Raw genomic sequence first — 20,345 nt, forward strand, 5'->3', positions numbered from 1 at the left:
CTTTTCTTGAGCATGTATTTTCACTCACACATTTATTAATCTCAAATATTTAGGATTCATCCCTGTTTGCAGTCTTGGAATGTCCCAAGTTGGTAGACTGAACTTGGGGCAGGATGTCAGCAGTCTTCGCTACTTTACCATTTGTGGTCTACAGGAAGGGTTTGAGCCATTTGCTATTAACATGAAGAGAGAAATCACCACTTGGTTTAGTAAGAGTCTTCCTCAGTTTGTGCCGGTGCCTCCAGATCATGGTCATATTGAGGTGAGAGGTCATGACTTGATTAGCTTTTGAGAAACAAAGTTGTATAGGCAATATACCACCAAATCTGTACTTTTCAGGTTGGAAGAATTGATGGTACTGTAGACAACCCACCTTGTCTCAAAGTGACCCACAAGACTTTTGGGTCTCAGACCAGCAACAATGACATGCTATTCTTTAGACTCAGCATGCCTGTGGAATTTTATGAGACGTTTAAATGTACAGCGGGAGCTACTCCTCTTACTCGTACTTTTACCATACCTGAAGAAGAGGTCCAAGATGTTGATATAGATTCTGAATTTGAGCAGCTGAAGAAATCTGCTAGTCGCAAAGAAGCAGAAGCTACCAACGAGAAGGAAGCACCTAAAGAACCACCAAAGGAGGTGGCAAAAACTGAGAATGAGAAGGATGTTACTACAGAGAAAACCAAAGGAAAAAGAGGGTAAGCCAAATAAACAGCAGTCAAAGATTAACCGTCATAATTATTTCAGCATTCTCTGACTTCCTTTTAACATCTAATTTTTCTAAGGTTCCTCTTTAAAGCTAGGAAGCCAGCATTTATCTCATCAGTTCCTGTTGTGCCAGCTATGCCTCGCTTGATGAAGGATGTAGTGCCTGATGATAGAGATGACCTTGACATCATCATGAACACTACTACGGTATGCAAATTAGACAAAATTTTTACCTTGTCCTTAAAGGGGTATTCCACAAGATATGCCATAAATGTCTGTTACATGCCTGTCCCTCTTCTGGATCCACACCTATCTTGAGAATGGTTGTTATGGCCACCATGACTGTAGAAGAGGCCATGCATGTGCAAGTGGCTCTCTCCCATCACTTTGCTGAAATTTTTTAAATAGTAGCGCATGCCTAAATTTAGGCTAGTGATAAAAATAAGATAGCTGTCATGCAAACGCTCATTCAGCTGCAAGCCATTGCTGCTGACCCCCTCCATACACATGCACTTTTGGCTCAAACTTGCATGCATGTGTTGAGGGAATAAGACACTGCCAGACACCTCTGGGGGGGGGGGGGGGGGGCGGGGGCCTATCTCCCCTGAGAAAAAAAGGATCTGTCATGTTCAAAGCCAACTGGCCAATCCATCTTTTCCCTAACATTTGGTGTCGGGGGAGAGTAAGAACACCCCCATACACATTAGATGGTCAGTCAGTCATTCCTTTAATGTGTTTGACCACCTTTACTGGTATTGTAGAGCAGTAGCTAGGCCTTCATCCACCCAGGGCCATCTGCCCTGGCACCCAGCACTGAGGGTACATGTCCACTCAGCCCCCCAAGCTTTACCATGAGTATGGGATACATTCATTTATGATTCATATATTCTTCATTAAATTGTTTGTTATATCTTGGTTCTTTAGTACTATTACTCCGTAAGAATCTTTGCTGGACAAGAACCCACCGGAGTTTGGGTGGGCTGGGTGACTCCTGATTATCATCTGTATGATATGAACTTTGACCTGGGCAAAGTCCGTATGGCCACCATTACGATGGGGGATGACAAGGGGAACATATATAACAGGTGAGTGAAGAAAGATAGATATTCACATACAAAGAAACATGCCTTTTATATAATAGGCAGGTTAGTGTTCAAAAATAACAGTTTTTATTCAAGGGCATACTTACCATAGAAGAAGCTCATATGACTACTATGAGGCCTCTGAGAGAAAATGCCCAGTCAAAGTTGGCTTCTAATGGTTAGGGATGGTATGGTATGAAGGGCCTTATTTTAATCTCCACTCTGTCCACTTTCATTGATGTACACTCCAGTTTTCAGTAATTTTTTTTCCCAGGTCAACTATATTTGACCATTAAGACCTAAAATAACGCCTCTAGTTCTATGTCCCAGTGACAACTATTCTCAGCCTTATAGGCCTGTTAGGATGTGAAAATTCAAGTAGATAATTAGGATCCATGCAATGTCCCAATTATAGGGCTGTGAAAGGTCATAACAAAGGGTAGAAAGCATGATCAAGAGGACATCTAAGCATCCTTTCAGCCTGTGATTTCAAGCACTCATGACAAATAAGCTATTTTCACATTCTTTATCCTGTGTAAGAGACAAAACCATATTAACTTCTTTACCGTCACAGCATCAAACGCAGCAATTGTTACATGGTTTGGGGTGGAGAATTCAGCAACAATACCCAGCAAGCTCGCGTCCGAAAAGAGGATCTTGTAATTGGTTGCCTAATTGACTTAGCGACTGGGCTCATGACCTTCACAGCTAATGGGAAAGAAGTTAATACATTCTTCCAGGTACATAGATGCCATACATTTTTTATCTGGTGTTAAAGATGTATTATAGTATGGATCCCTCAGTCCATAATGTAAAAAATCTAGTTGTCTTGTCACATGTAATGTTTTGCCTCTTCAAATAACATTCTTCTTTGTCTTCTCAAGGTTGAGCCCAACACAAAACTTTTCCCGGCTGTCTTTGCTCAACCATTGAGCCAGAATTTGTTCCAGTTTGAATTGGGAAAATTGAAGGTATAGAAAACTCTAATGTTATCTCAGGAATATTGTTCTCATTATCTTTTCAGCATTTGTACACGTTTATCCTGCCCTACTAATGCAAGACTATTTCCACTCACAGAATATCATGCCCATATCTGCCGCCATGTTCCGTAGTGAAAGAAAGAACCCAGTGCCTCAGTGCCCACCCCGTCTGGATGTCCAGATTCTAACCCCTGTTGTATGGAGTCGGATGCCTAATGAATTTTTAACAATAGAAACGGGAAAGGTCAGCGATAGGCATGGCTGGATGGTAGCGTGCACAGAACCACTTATGATGATGGCTCTCCATATTCCAGACGAAAACAGGTAAAATCAGTATATATTATTTTTGATTCTTCAGTTTACATTTCTGTAGTAGTTTTTTTGCGAGTTAATCCAAAATTGTTCCACAAAATTTCCAAAAAAAGGCTTATGGTAGTGATGGTGACCATGTTGATTTTACTTTCATTGCAGGTGCATTGATATCCTTGAGTTGTCAGAACGCTTGGACATGCTGAAATTCCACTACCATACCCTAAAGCTCTACTGCTCAGTCTGCGCCCTTGGAAATAACCGAGTGGCCCATGCCCTCACGAGCCATGTTGATGAATCTCAGCTACTTTACACCATTGAGAGTAATCACTTATCAGGTCTTCTTCGGATTGGTTTCTATGACCTTCTCATTAGCATCCATCTGGAATCTGCAAAGCGAGCACGTCTGACAATGAACAGTGAATTTATTGTGCCAATGACAGACCAGACAAAGAGTATCACGCTCTTCCCCAACGAGAACAAGAAGCACGGGCTACCTGGTGTAGGCATGAGTACATGCCTAAGGCCAGACCTCCATTTTTCACATACTTGCTTTGTCAGTACCAGTACTGAACTTTACCAGCACAGTCCTTACATCCCACTGGATATCCTGAAGATCAAGGCTATTAACATGTTGACAGAAGCAGTACTGGATGGTGGACAGCACACCAGAGATCCTGTTGGAGGAACCGTTGAATTCCAGTTTGTACCAGTGCTGAAGCTGATCTCCACTCTCCTTATCATGGGTGTCTTTGAGGATGATGATGTGCGGCACATATTAAAGATGATAGAGCCCAATGTGTTTTCAGAAGAAGAACCAGCAGAAGAAGAGGAAAGGACAGAGGAAGGTGGAGAGCAGGGTGCAGAAGAAGATGCTGAGGAAAAAAGTGCTGAGGAGGAGGAAGAAGCTGAAGAAGAAGAAGGACAAGAGAAGAAAAAAGAAGGTGAAGAAAAAGCAGTTGAGGCTGGGGAGCAGGATGGCAAAGAGGAAGAACAGAGTTTAGAAGAAGGTTTGCTGCAGATGAAACTGCCAGAGTCGGTAAAGTTGCAGGTAGGTATTTGGTTTGGAGATGATCAAGAGCATTAAATATAAGTAAGTACAATTATGATGTGGGGTTATTATTATTATAATTTGAGTGGATTATGTCTTCATCTGTAGATGTGTAATTTACTACAATATTTCTGCGACCGGGAGTTACAGCACCGTGTTGAAGCCATCATTGCGTTCTCTGAGCGCCACGTAGACAGTCTGCAAACCAATCAGAGGAAGCGTTACAGAGAGCTAATGCAAGCCTTTACCATGTCAGCAGCAGAAACTGCTCGTAGGACAAGGGAGTTCCGTTCTCCACCACAAGAACAGGTGGCTAAATTATTTCTACCCTTCATAGTTGCAGACATAATACAAAGTAATGTTTAAATAAATGAATAAAAGTCTGCATCTAAAAATGTACCTATGCTTTAATTTGCTCAGATTAACATGTTGGTAAACTTCAAGAACATGCTTGAAGAAGAAACCCCTGTACCTGAGGAAATTCAAGATGAGCTGACCGAATTCCACACTGACCTTCTGTCCCACTGTGGTATGTAGAGCTCTATAGGCTTGTGTTCTCAACAGCGCATGTTGCCTATTATTTTTCCTGAATAGTAAATTCTTATAATTGTTTAAATTACAGGTGTCCAAATAGAAGGGGAAGAGGAAGAAGAGCAGGAGGACACAAGTCTAACGAGACGTCTCTTCAACTTACTGGAGAAAGTGCGTAATCTGAGGGGCAAGAAAAAGGAACCAGAACCTGAACCTGAGGAAAAGGAAGAGCCAAAACCCAGTGAGTGAGCAGTTATGGAAATAATTTTTGCAGTCAAAAGTGAAATGGACATGAAGAAAGTAGGAACATATGGATATTATATGTGGTGCACATTCTATTTGTACAATGGGATGTATATGTATGAACACTTGTGTCATATTGAAAATGCAAGCATTTGTCCAGTCTTCGCTCATATGACCCTATGTACACTGTTTTCTCAGGCACCTTACAGGAACTTATCTGTCATACCATGGTACACTGGGCACAGGAGTCTTTCATCCAAAACCCTGAGCTGGTGCGAGTAATGTTCAGCTTGCTGCACCGTCAGTACGATGGACTGGGAGAACTTATCCGAGCTTTACCTAGAGCCTATACCATCAATCAAGTGTCTGTAGAAGACACCATGAACCTGCTGGAGAGTCTGGGGCAAATTCGTTCCTTGCTTATTGTGCAGATGGGACCTGAGGAGGAAAACCTGATGATCCAGAGTATTGGGTCTGTTCCATTACATTGCATTTATTTATACATTGTTTTATGAGTAACCTATGGTTGCGTGTATCCTTGCTTTATTAGTTTTTGTCTCCTCAAATTTAACTTTTCCCTGATTTAGAAACATCATGAACAACAAGGTCTTTTACCAGCATCCTAACCTGATGCGAGCTTTGGGAATGCATGAGACTGTTATGGAAGTCATGGTCAACGTGTTGGGTGGAGAAGAATCCAAGGTAAGACAGCTACATTAAGTGACTGGATCATAAATTACAGAGGATATTTATTGGATTAGTCTTTAGGTTGTTATCTCCTAGATATCTCACAGGAAACACAAAAGGAATATAACTAGCTGATCCCAGATGAACACAGGATGCAAATTAAAGGTGTATTCCCAAGACTACAACCATGTTTTATTTTCTAGTATTTTGAATATATAAATACTTGCAATATCATGTCATTACAAATTGTGTCCAGTGCATTACATATTGTCCTCTTAAGTACCTCTTTGTTTATCTTCTGTTGCTAGTAGCTATGTCCTCTTCTAGTCCAGTTGGCATGCATGGCATCAGAATTCTGATTCAACCCAAAATCAATGGCCCACCATGGATTTGATCGGCACATGTGGAGTGGAGCCAGCCATACAACTTACAGGACGGGCATGCTTGGTTATTACCTATTTCTTTGCTAGGGCAGAAAGGCTTAAGAACAGTGCAAGAACAGGGGAACCCTGGAGCATGTAGTTCAACAGAAGAGCCGAGTGGTCACATGTGACAATATGCAGTACCATCCAGTTTGCTGAAATCAGAAAGAAGGCATACAGAGAGACAAAAAAATTAGAAAAAATTATTTTATAGAACTGATAAGGAATACAGATTTGTTTTCCATACAGGAGAGGGATGTTATTATTTGGTGGGTCAGTCTCTGTACAGCCCTTTACAAAAATGTCTCTGTCCTGCCTAAGAAAAACTTTGATCCCCAGATATTAGGCATGGGCATGTAGCCTAGAGCTATCTATGGGCAGGTAGGTATAAAGATAAGGAAGTAAGTCTCAATATGATTCTGGTTATTGTACTAGCAATATAAATGATGAATAGAATCAAATGTCTATTTTTGAACAGGTAGTTTGTAGACCCACAAAATCAGTGTTCCAGTTATTTTTTCTACTTGCTGAAAAAGAAGGCAAAGTATGTCAACTTTTTTGTCATAAATGTGCTCATTTCTATTGTTAACAGTCTTATTTATTTTCACCAGGAGATTCGTTTCCCTAAAATGGTCACCAACTGCTGCAGATTCCTTTGCTATTTCTGTAGAATCAGTCGACAGAACCAAAGAGCAATGTTTGATCATCTTAGCTACCTGCTGGAAAATAGCGGTATCGGTTTGGGTAAGAAAATCCTGCTGAATACGGTGCTTTAGTCATGCCAAAAGAGTGTGGTTGACATTCTTGTTGCGTTCTCTTTGCAGGTATGAGAGGGTCTACTCCTCTAGATGTAGCTGCTGCTTCAGTCATTGACAATAATGAGTTAGCTCTAGCTCTTCAAGAACAGGACCTTGAGAAGGTAAGAAAATGTTGCAGTGCATTTCCATAATGATATTGCCTATAGGCAAAAATATTATGTTTCATCTGTTTCCTCTTTTCTCCCCTGTCTAGGTGGTCTCCTATCTGGCTGGCTGTGGCCTACAGAGCTGTCCCATGCTGCTAGCCAAAGGCTATCCTGACATTGGTTGGAACCCTGTGGGTGGGGAGAGGTACCTGGACTTCCTCCGATTTACTGTTTTTGTTAACGGTAAGTGTGAGTGACAGACTCTCAACAATGTCTTACATATTCCTGAAAATCAGCTTTTGTTCTAGTTATATTACATGTTTGTTAAAAAGAAATCTACCATACTACTCCTAGGAGAAAGTGTGGAGGAGAATGCCAACGTGGTGGTACGTCTTCTCATCCGACGACCTGAATGTTTTGGCCCTGCTCTCAGAGGAGAGGGAGGTAATGGCCTGCTAGCTGCCATTGAGGAAGCCATCAAGATCTCTGAGGACCCTGCTAGGGATGGTCCCACAGTCAAAAAGGACCGTCGAAGGGAATTGTGAGTGAAGAATATGACTTACTTCTACTTACCGGCCTCCCAATCTCATTCTGTACATTACGAATCCTTTTTTGTGTGTCTGATATTCACGTTATTCGTTAATGCTCTACACTTTGTTTGCGTTCAAGACTTTGGTAATATTGGGTGTTTATTTTATGCGTCTGCTTTTAGGTACAGTGGGGAGGAAGCTCATGAAGAAAATCGTGTGCACCTTGGTAATGCCATCATGTCCTTCTATTCCGCTCTCATTGATTTGTTGGGTCGTTGTGCTCCAGAAATGCATGTAAGTTAAAGGAAAGTTTATTTTTACCATGATCTTTGACTATTTTTCCTTTATTCCATTTCTACTGTAGGTTGCATTTACTGTTTGTCTATTTTTTATGTATTTGTTATGTCTAGAAAAAAATCATCTTTTTTACACTTTCCATCATCGGATGATGACCTGTGCAAGTACATCTAGTGCTGTACAGTAATGCTATCACCATATATTGAAAAAATAATGTACTTTAGAGTGCTTAGGTAGCAGTGCCACACAATTTCCATACAGTGCTCAAATAATATCAACATACAGTGACCAAATACCAGCTCCATATACAGTATATAGTGATCTAATAACAGTGCTGTATAATGTTTAAATAAAACTGCTATCCAATTAATATTAAAGGGGTTCTCCAGGCTACAGATATCCATGACTTACCCTCAGGATGGGTCATCAATATCAGGTCGGCGGAAGTCCGATACCCGGCACACCCACCGATTTGGGCTGCCACAGAGTTGTAATCTGTACAGTGTATGGAGTCAGAAGCAGCCAGCACTGTACACCATGTAGCGGCCATTCCGGGGTACTGTGGCTCATTTGAATGGGAGATGAGCTTCAGAAATCCTGGTGCCAGAAACTAGACAATATACTGAGCCTTCTGCTTCTACTCCATACACTGTTAGTCCCAGCACCTGAAACAGCTGATTGGTGGGGGTGCCGGGTGTCAGACCCCCAGTGATATGATATTGATGACCAATTTGGATGATAGACAAACAACATCTCTAGCCTTGAGAACCGGTTTAAGAATTATGGTGGTCACAGGTTTAGGCCTCATGCACACGACAGTGTTTTTTCACTGTCAGTGATTTGGCTTCAGTGGTCCGTGTCCGATTTAGCTTCACTTGTGTTTCCTTGTGTCTTCCTTTTTTTTTGTCTGACAGGGGGGAAAAAGGAAGGTTAATGAAAAGTGTAATTTTATTGCACCAAGGTCTTGTAGAAAAAAACGGACGCGGACACGACTTGAATGGGTCCGTCCTCCATTTTCCACTGACAAGAATAGGACAGGTTATATTTTTTTGACGGACTGGAATCACGGATCATGGACGCGGAGAAAAAACGGAGGACTATCAGTTTTTTTTCACAGCTCCATAGAAATGAATGGGACCTCTGCTAAACTGTGAAAAATGACGGAACGGACGCGGATGCACACGACCGTTGCTGTTCCGTTCCGCAAAATGGGGTTCCGTTGTTACGTGATCCGTTTCCGTTTTTGTTTCCGTGTGTCTTCCTTTATTTTTGGAGGATCACCAGACATAAAGGAAAGTTAAAAAAAATCTAAGACAGGTTTGCCATGCAAATGATAGGAAAAAAATGGACGCGGACGCGCATGACAATCTTGTGTGCCTCCGTGTTTTTTAGCGGTCCTATTGACTTGAATGGGTCCGCCAACCGTTTTCTGCGAAAATAATAGGACAGGTTATATTTTTTTGACGGACTGGAACCACGGATCACGGACGCGGATGACAAACGTTGCATTAGCCGAGTTTTCAACGGACCCATTGAAAGTCAATGGGTCCGCAGAAAATCACGAAAAACGGAACAACGGACACGGAATAAAACAACGGTCGTGTGCATGAGGCCTTAGAGTGACAAGCCTTATGTGATGCTTTCTTCTGAAGGTTACACACCCCAATGTCTAGCCCTGATTTTTTTCATTTTAGTATAACATACTGGTCGGTGTTAGCTAGTTTCTCTATCTCTAGTCTTGTTTTATGGTATATAATCCATAACCGGATTATGTTTCACTTTATGCCTTCAGTTGATTGAGGCCGGTAAAGGTGAAGCCTTGCGAATCAGAGCTATCCTTCGATCTTTGGTGCCCCTTGAAGACCTGGTTGGAGTTATTAGCTTACCCCTTCAGATACCAGCATTTGGAAAGGGTAAGATCATTTTTGGAGGAGTTCTTTAGAAATTCAAAATGTTAAGTTGACTAGTGCTTAAGATTGCCATAGCATTAACAGAGATGGACATTAGATGATGCCATACCTCATTTTTATCATCTGTTTTCTGACAGATGGCAATGCAATTGAGCCAAAAATGTCTGCCAGCTTTGTGCCAGACCATAAGGCACCAATGGTTCTCTTCTTGGACCGTGTTTACGGCATTGACAATCAGGACTTCCTTCTACAAGTTCTAGAAGTTGGTTTCTTACCAGATATGAGAGCAACAGCATCTCTGGACACTGTAAGTACTTTAAAAAGTCAAGAAAATTGTAGAAAAATATGTTCTACCTAATCATTGCACGCATTCTTTCTTCCTTGAATTTCAGGCTGCATTCAGCACCACCGAAATGGCCTTGGCCTTAAATCGATACTTGTGTTTGGCGGTTCTTCCTCTAATTACCAAATGTGCTCCACTGTTTGCCGGCACTGAGCACCGTGCAATCATGGTGGACTCCATGTTGCACACAATTTATAGATTATCCCGTGGACGTTCTCTTACCAAAGCCCAAAGAGATGTTATTGAGGAATGTCTAATGGCACTGTGCAGGTAAAAAAACATGTAATCTTTACTGTATCTACTCAACAAAATTTACCTTTTAAAAGATATTGTCCTTCATGGCCTTCTACAAAGGATTTTGAGGACTGGGAAAATGGGGATCATCTGGAATTCTAATAGTAGTTCATGCTTAGGTCTTATCTTTCATGACTTCTCCTAAAACAATTTAGACATCCTTCCACATATCACTGGGCACTAGTGGCATCTTATTTGTATCACTGAGTACTAGTGGCGTCTCATTTATATCACTTGGTACAAGTGACAACTTTTTTAAATCATTGTTTAAAGGTATTCTGTCACCTGGATTTTGCCTATAGAGCTGCAGACATGTGCTGCTAGATCGCCGCTAGCACATCTGCAATATACATTCCCCATAGCTGTGAGTGCTTTTATTTAGGAAAAAAAAACAATTTTATATATATATATATATATGTAAATGAGGCAAGTAAGGAGCCCAAGGGGCTGTTACTAACATTTCTGGAGCCCAGCCACACCCGCTGTAAAGGAGCCCAGCATCGCCTGCATCTTATTTGTATTACAGGACACTAGTGGCATCTTATTTGTATCATAGGACAGCAGTGACTTCTTATTTTTATTATTGGGCACCATTGCCATCTTATTTGTATCACTGGGCACCAGTGGCATCTTAATTGTATTCTAGGGCACTAATGGCATCTTAATTGTATTACAGGACACTAGAGGCATCTTAATTGTATCATAGGGCACAGTGACTTCTTATTTTTATTATTTGGCACTAGTGGCATCTTATTTGTATGACTGGACATTAGTTGCATCTCGTTTGTATTTTCGGGCAGTAGTAACATCTTATTTATAACATTGTGCACTAGTGGCACCTTGTATAATTGGGCACTAGTTCTGTAGCATCTTGTTTGTACCCTTATAGGATAAAATAATCGTTCTCTTATCAATGCTTAATCAACTGTTACATTTCTTTGGTTTATATGGATTTTTGCCCTCCTGTCAACCATTTGCATAACTGAAAGCCTATGTTTCTGTGTCTAGATATCTCCGCCCTTCAATGTTGCAGCATCTTTTGAGAAGGCTTGTCTTTGACGTTCCAATTCTTAATGAGTATGCCAAAATGCCATTGAAGGTGAGTTCATGTGTTAAAGGGGTTTTGCCATCTCAGACAATGGGGGCATATCGCTAGGATATGCCCCCATTGTCTGATAGGTGCGGGTCCCACCTCTGGGACCCGCACCTACAATGAGAACGGAGCGAGGAAATGAACTGAGGGCACACTGCGCATGCGCAGCCGCCCTCCATTCATTTCTATAGGTCCGCAGAAAATAGCCCAGCTGGCTCGGCTATTTCCATCTGCCCCATAGAAATGAATGGGAGCAGGGGCCCCGCATGTGCAGTGTGCTCCCATTCACTTCTATGGGAGCAGCGGGGAGCAGCGCTTGGTGGTACTCCAGCCACAACTCTCCCCGGCTCCGTTCTCGTTGTAGGTGCGTGTTCCAGAGGTGGGACCCGCACCTATCAGACAATGGGGGCATATCCTAGCTATATACCCCTATTGTATGTGATGGGAATACCCCTTTAAGGTGTAGTATATGTCCAGTTAAAGGTTTACAGATAATCTTCAAAGGGGTTTCCACCTTTTAGATATTAATGACATATCCTCTGGGTAGGTCATCAATATCAGACTGGTGTGGGTCTGACATCCGGCACCTACACTAATCAGCTGTTTTTGTCAGCCGCCGGAAAGAAAACAGTGGACGCAGCCAGAAGCATACTGCTCTGTCTACTGTGTAGTGGCCATGCCAGCATACTGCAACAAGGCTCATTCAAGCAAATAGGAGCTGAGCTGCGTTAGATTGCCATAGTCATTAAACAGTGAACAGGGCTTTCTGCCCTGGATATAATATTTATGACCTATCCATTAGGTTGAAAACCCCCTGAAACCGGTTCTCAACTTTGGAGGACGTAAGATCCCTTGATACTAAGTAGACCACAAAGTTTCTACCTGCTGGGACCTCTACTGATCATCTATTATCTGTAGTGAGATATGGCAGTAAAGGTGGATTTACACAGCTCAATATTTGGGCAGATTATCGGGAGCAAGCCCCCCTGCGAACACTTGTTCCCGAAATCTGCCCGTCTAAATGTTCCGCCAATCAACCGACGAATGAGCAAAACGCTGGTTCATCGGGTGATCCTGTCATTCGTGCATCCTTGTCATTTCTGGGCAGCAGATCATTCGGTCTAAGCATCGATCTGCTGCCCATACTGTGAAGGAGATCACTGTACGTAAATGCATTGGTCTCCTCCAATGAGTAAGCAGACGACTGTTGGAAAGGAACGCTTCCTTCCCGACAATGGGCTTTAGCTCGGCCTGTGTAAACCTGCCTTAAGTATTCAATTTCTCTGCAGTGCCGCCACAAAAGAAATGAAGCATTATACAGTGCCCATTCAAATCAATGGGTTGTGTTTGTAATGCTGGACAGGACAGTTCCTCCAGATAGAGAGACGCACTTTGTGACCATTCTCTACTCTGACCAAGACTAAAGAGAGCCCCCCCCACACACACACACTTTATTTACTCATAATTGGTTTATAGAATGAATGAAAAAGAGGTTTCTTAACTAGACAACACCCTTAATGCGCCATGAAACTGCAAGCTACAAGATTTAGCACAGAAAAATACTTGCTTATGATGTATTCAAAAATATATTGTCATAGGCATAAATAGTAATTATCTCTGTTGATTTAAGCTCCTCACTAACCACTATGAACGGTGCTGGAAATACTACTGTCTTCCAACGGGATGGGCCAACTATGGTGTGTCGTCTGAAGAGGAGCTTCATCTAACAAGGAAACTTTTCTGGGGCATATTTGAATCTCTTTCTCATAAGGTAACGCATTTCAGTTTCTTCTATATACCTAACATGAAATTTCTTGTTCAATTTATGGAAATTTTGAAACCTTTCATCTATAGAAATTTGACGCTGAGCTATATAAGATTACCACGCCGTGTCTATGTTCAATTGCTGGTGCTATACCACCTGACTATGTCGATGCCAGCTACTCCTCAAAGACTGAGAAGAAGGCTTCTGTGGATGCTGAAGGAAACTTTGACCCCAAACCTGTGGAGACCTTAAAGTAAGTGTTCTTGTATGAATCAGATGTTTGGAGAGTATCAGAAGCATTTCCATAGAATCTAGACATGGTATGAATTAACCAATAGTCTAGATATGCCCAAGATCCTAAACCTGTACTGTATCTCCTTGGATTTTCCTTGGCTCCACTGACCACTGCCATCAAAAGTGTGTGTGTGTGTGTGTGTGTGTGTGGGGTGGAGGAAAATTTTGTAAGGTTTGCTATCTGGACCCAAACTGTTGAGCATATATTCCAAAGATCTTGCTGTCCACCAATCAAGTCTTTCACAGTATACTAAGTACTGTATGTGTGGACCGATTCGGCTTGAGGCTAGACCTGGCAGTGGAGTCGAAGGGATTCTCTGGTATTCACCCCTTTAACTCCTGTATGGGGTTTTAGTCATTGCTGAAGGGAATCTTCAGGTCACAACCACAAGAGTAGTCCCCATAAAAAATTGGCGATGTAATGTTAGCACTAGAAATCAGAACTATGTACAAAATCAAGAGGTAAAAGTGGTACTCAAGCAAGTGGAGGTCAAGGCACATAGGGCAACCAGGTTGGAGGGCAGGCAGAAGACAGGAAAGGACACTGGAGACTGCTAGAAGGTCAGGGCAGGCAGCAGAGGAGTAGGCAAAATCAGGAAACAAACCATCTCAGTAACAGAGAACCAGTACAATAGAACACCTTATAGTGCCAAAGAGGAAACTAGGAAACTATTTTCTCAGGCAGCTGAGTGTTGGGGAAAGACTCTATAGATAGTTTTGGGCAGGGGAGGAATTATAGCAAGGAATTATAGCCCTTTCAATAAAGAGAGAAAAAAGCACGCTCCTTACAGGAGTAAGATGGCTCAGCTCTGTAGTGAATGATGGAAGGCGGCGGCCATGAGAAGGATAGCACTATTGGCCATGGCACTCACACTATCATTTTACTAGTCTACAATATAGAAGGCAACATTTCCAATGATTTTTTATTTTTATTTTGTCTTACTGCTTTATACCATGCAAAGAGATATCTCCCAGGGATAGGGAACCATCTTGCTTGCGCTACCATCTGCAAGTGGCTCCCTATGAGTTAAAGCCTGACTTTGGGGCATGACACGGAAAAATATCCCTTGTCATGTCCCAAGGCTTTTCCAATTGAATAAAAATATTTTTTTTTTAGATGCAGTAGCTAAAAGTATGTTCTGCTTCAAATCATAGTACAGTATATGTTTATGGCCATTTTTGAAATATGGAACTACAACATTCTGGCTGCCTGAATCCACCACTAGGGGGAGCATAGACGTTTACTGCATACAGTTTACACAATTAAGTCAATAATAACACAGTTTGCACTAACCTCCTGAGCTCCCCCTAGTGGCAAAGCAGGCAGCCAAATTTTGATCAGTTAACTCTATGTTGGGTTTTGGCATAAAGACTGATCAAAGCAAAAGGTTGAACCTTCAACATTAGTGTTAAAGGAACTATTAATTATTAATATTTTGGGTTAATATCAATAATTAATGTTCATAAATAGTCGTGAGTCGTCTAGTGATGACTCCGCCTATTTATACTAAAAATACTAATTACCATCCTTGTTGCTATACTTCTTTCCTAAACTAGGTGCGCTATGTTACGGTGGCGACCACAAAATACTATAAACTGTATTTTAAACAATAAAGGAATTTAACAAATACACGTCTACAGTCTATAAATTCTACTATATTTATATATATTTATATCAATGGTTATAAATATATACATATAAACATACACCGCTATACAGTAACAACACTACAATACACCTAAACTACGCTAGCACAACACAATACATAATTACAATTCCACCCCACCCCAACTATCTAAATATCACACTTACATACACACATCAATAGCATCGCCCACCCACCTGGCTCTATACTGTCCCTACGGAAAACAAGGGGTTAAACACAATCCAGGGTGATGATGGCACTGCAAGGGTTAATGCAGGCCAGGGAGCAAGGAATGTGCAGGGATAGTAGGGTCACCAGGGATTGCAGGGGTTAATGAATAATGATCAGGGAGCAAGGATTGGTGGCAGTGGGCAGGGGTATAAGGAAAGGGTTCATATTGCAGGGATTATAGTGTTGGTGGTATAGGATTCATAATCATGGGTGATGGTGTTGGTGGTATAGGGTATTGGTGGAAAATTATACTATTGCAGGGCAATGCAGGATCAGTGCAATGAAGGGGTTAATCAGGGTGAAACAAAGGGGTTAATATTAGGGCAATGCAGGGAATACTCAGCCAGATGCTCGTCTCTAGGGGTTATCGCTCGTTCCAGGGGATGATTCTCGCAATGCTCGTCTAAATGGGGCTGGTTCTCACTTGGGGCTGCAGGAGTTAACTCTTCCTCCTCAATGGACTGCTCAGCGCTCCATCTTCTCACTTCCCCTTCTCCTTTCTTACCTCTTGAGCGCAGCGCAGCCGGGTTATTTAAACCCCACGGTGCTTGCTCCCGCGCTTTGATCCTCCTGCCTGTGAAGTGACCGCATACCTCTGGCGCTGTAATTACAGCACCGGAGGTATGCGGCATACAGGGGCAGGGGAGATCTTTGTTCTCCTGTCCCTGTATGCAAAACATCTCCGACTCTGCTGGAGATGTTTAACAACATATGGACTGGGTCAATATACAGGGGACCCATACATAAATACACATATAGGGGATATACCCATATACAATAATCCCCACTGGCCATACAGGGCCAATATATATATATATATATATATTTTAAATATACATATATATATATATATTAGATATACATATTTGCATGATTATACCACTTTCCTCTACAATGAGATTACGATAAAGGTGCAGATTCTCTTTAATGTCTAAAATAATCTGCATAACATTAATAAACAGACATGTATTTTATGTCACAGTGTAATCATCCCTGAAAAGCTTGATAGCTTCATCAACAAATATGCTGAGTACACTCATGACAAATGGGCTTTTGAGAAGGTAAGAAAATCTTCCTTGTATTTGGTAATAGGTATGGGTCTGAGCCCTATACAGGAATAGCTGCTTTACTTATGGTAAATGTTTTATTTTGTCTCAGATACAAAATAACTGGTCCTATGGAGAGACGGTGGATGAAGAAGTCAAAACACATCCCATGCTGCGCCCCTACAAAACCTTTTCCGAAAAGGTAAGTCTAAATTCCTAGGTTGGGCATCTGACTTTTTTTTCAATTACTTTAAGTAATAAACCACAAATTGACCATCTAAAGATGTTTGATTCATCTGTTAATTTTCTGGACAGTAAAAAAGTTGAATGCAAATAGATTCACATTTTTCCGTCACTTTACCCTAACAGGACAAGGAGATCTACCGTTGGCCTATCAAAGAATCACTGAAAGCCATGATAGCTTGGGAATGGATGGTTGAAAAGGCCAGAGAGGGAGAAGACGACAAGACTGAAAAGAAGACAAAAACAAGAAAGATCTCTCAATCTGCTCAGGTAAGATCTATCTAAAGACTTGGGCCCACCATCCTCTGTGTATACACTGTGTGCGGAATTATTAGGCAAATGAGTATTTTGACCACATCATCGTCTTTATGCATGTTGTCTTACTCCAAGCTGTATAGGCTCGAAAGCCTACTACCAATTAAGCATATTAGGTGATGTGCATCTCTGTAATGAGAAGGGGTGTGGTCTAATGACATCAACACCCTATATCAGGTGTGCATAATTATTAGGCAACTTCCTTTCCTTTGGCAAAATGGGTCAAAAGAAGGACTTGACAGGCTCAGAAAAGTCAAAAATAGTGAGATATCTTGCAGAGGGATGCAGCACTCTTAAAATTGCAAAGCTTCTGAAGCGTGATCATCGAACAATCAAGCATTTCATTCAAAATAGTCAACAGGGTCGCAAGAAGTGTGTGGAAAAACCAAGGCGCAAAATAACTGCCCATGAACTGAGAAAAGTCAAGCGTGCAGCTGCCAAGATGCCACTTGCCACCAGTTTGGCCATATTTCAGAGCTGCAACATCACTGGAGTGCCCAAAAGCGCAAAGTGTGCAATACTCAGAGACATGGCCAAGGTAAGAAAGGCTGAAAGACGACCACCACTGAACAAGACACAAAAGCTGAAACGTCAAGACTGGGCCAAGAAATATCTCAAGACTGATTTTTCTAAGGTTTTATGGACTGATGAAATGAGAGTGAGTCTTCATGGGCCAGATGGATGGGCCCGTGGCTGGATTGGTAAAGGGCAGAGAGCTCCAGTCCGACTCAGACGCCAGCAAGGTGGAGGTGGAGTACTGGTTTGGGCTGGTATCATCAAAGATGAGCTTGTGGGGCCTTTTCGGGTTGAGGATGGAGTTAAGCTCAACTCCCAGTCCTACTGCCAGTTTCTGGAAGACACCTTCTTCAAGCAGTGGTACAGGAAGAAGTCTGCATCCTTCAAGAAAAACATGATTTTCATGCAGGACAATGCTCCAACACACGCGTCCAAGCACTCCACAGCGTGGCTGGCAAGAAAGGGTATAAAAGAAGAAAATCTAATGACATGGCCTCCTTGTTCACCTGATCTGAACCCCATTGAGAACCTGTGGTCCATCATCAAATGTGAGATTTACAAGGAGGGAAAACAGTACACCTCTCTGAACAGTGTCTGGGAGGCTGTGGTTGCTGCTGCACGCAATGTTGATGGTGAACAGATCAAAACACTGACAGAATCCATGGATGGCAGGCTTTTGAGTGTCCTTGCAAAGAAAGGTGGCTATATTGGTCACTGATTTGTTTTTGTTTTGTTTTTGAATGTCAGAAATGTATATTTGTGAATGTTGAGATGTTATATTGGTTTCACTGGTAAAAATAAATAATTGAAATGGGTATATATTTGTTTTTTGTTAAGTTGCCTAATAATTTTGCACAGTAATAGTCACCTGCACACACAGATATCCCCCTAAAATAGCTAAAACTAAAAACAAACTAAAAACTACTTCCAAAAATATTCAGCTTTGATATTAATGAGTTTTTTGGGTTCATTGAGAACATGGTTGTTGTTCAATAATAAAATTAATCCTCAAAAATACAACTTGCTTAATAATTCTGCACTCCCTGTATAGAATCTTAAGGGCTCTGTTTTACTAGGGGTCCATTATCATCAGAATTTGGGCCCACCAGAGGATTCTCTGGTGCTACGGTGGGCCAGTCTGACCCTGTATCTATCTATCTATCTATCTATCTATCTATCTATCTATCTATCTATCTATCAATATTATTTTACCATTCTGCTTTCCACACTTCTCAGGCAACCTATGATCCCTCAGTACAAACCTTTAGCCCAACTCCCATTGACCTTACTGGAATCACCCTGTCTAGAGAGCTTCAGGTAAGAATACAATTTTACAAATCTATTTCTACCTAATAGACTAAACAGGTATGAATCAAATATATCAAAGTAGGATAATATTGTTCAGGCACAATATGGATGCTTTTGTAGATGTTTAACCTCTGTTTTTTTGTCATTCCTGTTTTAGTCAATGTCTGAGCAACTGGCAGAGAATTACCACAACACATGGGGGCGTAAGAAAAAACACGAGCTGGAGGCCAAAGGTAAGGACATATAAACCTCAATTATGAAGCAGTATGTTTGTGTCCACCCCTTAATCAGACAGTCTTCATATGCAACAACATTGCTCTGTCCAATGTTTGTCTGTGCACCAGGCAGCTAAGAACATACCTGCAGATTTGTCAGCTTCCACATCTACTCTTCTCTATCCATGCCATGTTTCATTTTTGTTTTATGCCTACATGTAATTTAAATTGGTTTACAGGAGGAGGAACCCATCCCTTACTTGTACCCTATGATACACTGACTGCTAAAGAGAAAGCTCGTGACAGGGAGAAAGCACATGAACTTCTTAAATTTCTCCAACTTAATGGCTATGCAGTTACCAGGTTGGTTTAACGGGGGAGTTGATGGTGTGACCTTTTGTCGGATACCTCATGCCTACTGATTGTGGCAACAGAATCTCTATATCTATAGTTGTGTTGTATTCATGCACTTAAAAACATACCCTAAAGCCATCTCCATAGTCGTTTTTGTTATTTTGGAGAAAATATCTCTGGTGAGGTAAGGCGGTAATCAAGTTATTGAGTGCAACTACCTTACACTTCAGTTATAATTGAAATATGGTGCTAATGATGACGATTGGTAACAAACTTCTTACTCACAGGGGGCTGAAAGACATGGAGCTGGACACTTCCTCTATTGAAAAGCGTTTTGCATATGGCTTCCTGCAGAAACTTCTGAAGCTCATGGACACAGCCCAGGAGTTCATCGCACATTTGGGTATGAGGATAAGTGAACTGTGGATTTACACATTGGTTACTTTTTTGAAGAAATTTTACATCATGCGAGAAAATCTAAGCATATTTACATGCCAACAGTCCAAAATTATAACAAGCAAATATGTAAAGTGGTATTCCCATCTTATAAAGTGATGACATAGCACTAGAAAATGCTATCACTTTATGGTCGATAAGGGGCCAGTCTCTGATACCCTCACCAATCCTGGGAATAAAGGGACCACTTGAATGGGACTGCTCTGCAGTTATCTACAGAGTTCGATACCAGTGTGCATGGGAACAAAATGAAGGTGATGAAGCGCTACACCAGCCTTGTAGCTTCTTCAGTCTCAAGATTGTAGGGCTCTGACCTCTAGACACCACTGATATGCAATTTAGCAATATGCTACAACATCATAAGATGGAAATAATCCATAATCAACCTCTAGTAACTTCTCTGTGTTCTTTATTACCCTCGTCTTTTAGTTTGGCACCTTCAAGATGTGTTTTTCTGTTTTCTAATTTTAGAGGCTGTTGTGAGCAGTGGCAGAGTCGAGAAATCCCCTCATGAGCGGGAAATAAAGTTCTTTGCAAAGGTATGTGTACTTAGTCCTGGAATTTCTTCT

The 20,345-nt window shown here is 41.5% G+C and overlaps 1 protein-coding gene across 7 annotated transcripts in view; it reads left to right on the top strand.

The window, feature by feature from the left end:
* RYR1 (ryanodine receptor 1) overlaps window positions 1–20,345 on the top strand; it is a 124,561-nt gene that overhangs the window by 51,527 nt on the left and 52,689 nt on the right. For all 7 annotated transcript variants that reach the window (XM_040442363.1, XM_040442364.1, XM_040442358.1 and 4 more), the window contains exons 28-59: window positions 54–262; window positions 340–701; window positions 789–918; window positions 1,636–1,796; window positions 2,368–2,533; window positions 2,678–2,764; window positions 2,871–3,097; window positions 3,245–4,133; window positions 4,242–4,442; window positions 4,554–4,662; window positions 4,756–4,905; window positions 5,106–5,379; window positions 5,495–5,609; window positions 6,628–6,760; window positions 6,841–6,935; window positions 7,028–7,163; window positions 7,275–7,461; window positions 7,633–7,744; window positions 9,540–9,660; window positions 9,795–9,964; window positions 10,050–10,270; window positions 11,303–11,393; window positions 13,018–13,158; window positions 13,242–13,405; window positions 16,306–16,384; window positions 16,482–16,571; window positions 16,739–16,882; window positions 18,680–18,760; window positions 18,909–18,984; window positions 19,206–19,329; window positions 19,608–19,723; window positions 20,248–20,315. In XM_040442363.1, the coding sequence (XP_040298297.1) occupies window positions 54–262; window positions 340–701; window positions 789–918; window positions 1,636–1,796; window positions 2,368–2,533; window positions 2,678–2,764; window positions 2,871–3,097; window positions 3,245–4,133; window positions 4,242–4,442; window positions 4,554–4,662; window positions 4,756–4,905; window positions 5,106–5,379; window positions 5,495–5,609; window positions 6,628–6,760; window positions 6,841–6,935; window positions 7,028–7,163; window positions 7,275–7,461; window positions 7,633–7,744; window positions 9,540–9,660; window positions 9,795–9,964; window positions 10,050–10,270; window positions 11,303–11,393; window positions 13,018–13,158; window positions 13,242–13,405; window positions 16,306–16,384; window positions 16,482–16,571; window positions 16,739–16,882; window positions 18,680–18,760; window positions 18,909–18,984; window positions 19,206–19,329; window positions 19,608–19,723; window positions 20,248–20,315 (5,429 nt within the window). The remainder of the gene's footprint in view (window positions 1–53; window positions 263–339; window positions 702–788; window positions 919–1,635; window positions 1,797–2,367; window positions 2,534–2,677; window positions 2,765–2,870; window positions 3,098–3,244; window positions 4,134–4,241; window positions 4,443–4,553; window positions 4,663–4,755; window positions 4,906–5,105; window positions 5,380–5,494; window positions 5,610–6,627; window positions 6,761–6,840; window positions 6,936–7,027; window positions 7,164–7,274; window positions 7,462–7,632; window positions 7,745–9,539; window positions 9,661–9,794; window positions 9,965–10,049; window positions 10,271–11,302; window positions 11,394–13,017; window positions 13,159–13,241; window positions 13,406–16,305; window positions 16,385–16,481; window positions 16,572–16,738; window positions 16,883–18,679; window positions 18,761–18,908; window positions 18,985–19,205; window positions 19,330–19,607; window positions 19,724–20,247; window positions 20,316–20,345) is intronic.

Source organism: Bufo bufo, chromosome 8 (genome assembly GCF_905171765.1).
Source record: "Bufo bufo chromosome 8, aBufBuf1.1, whole genome shotgun sequence".
NCBI lineage: Eukaryota > Metazoa > Chordata > Amphibia > Anura > Bufonidae > Bufo > Bufo bufo.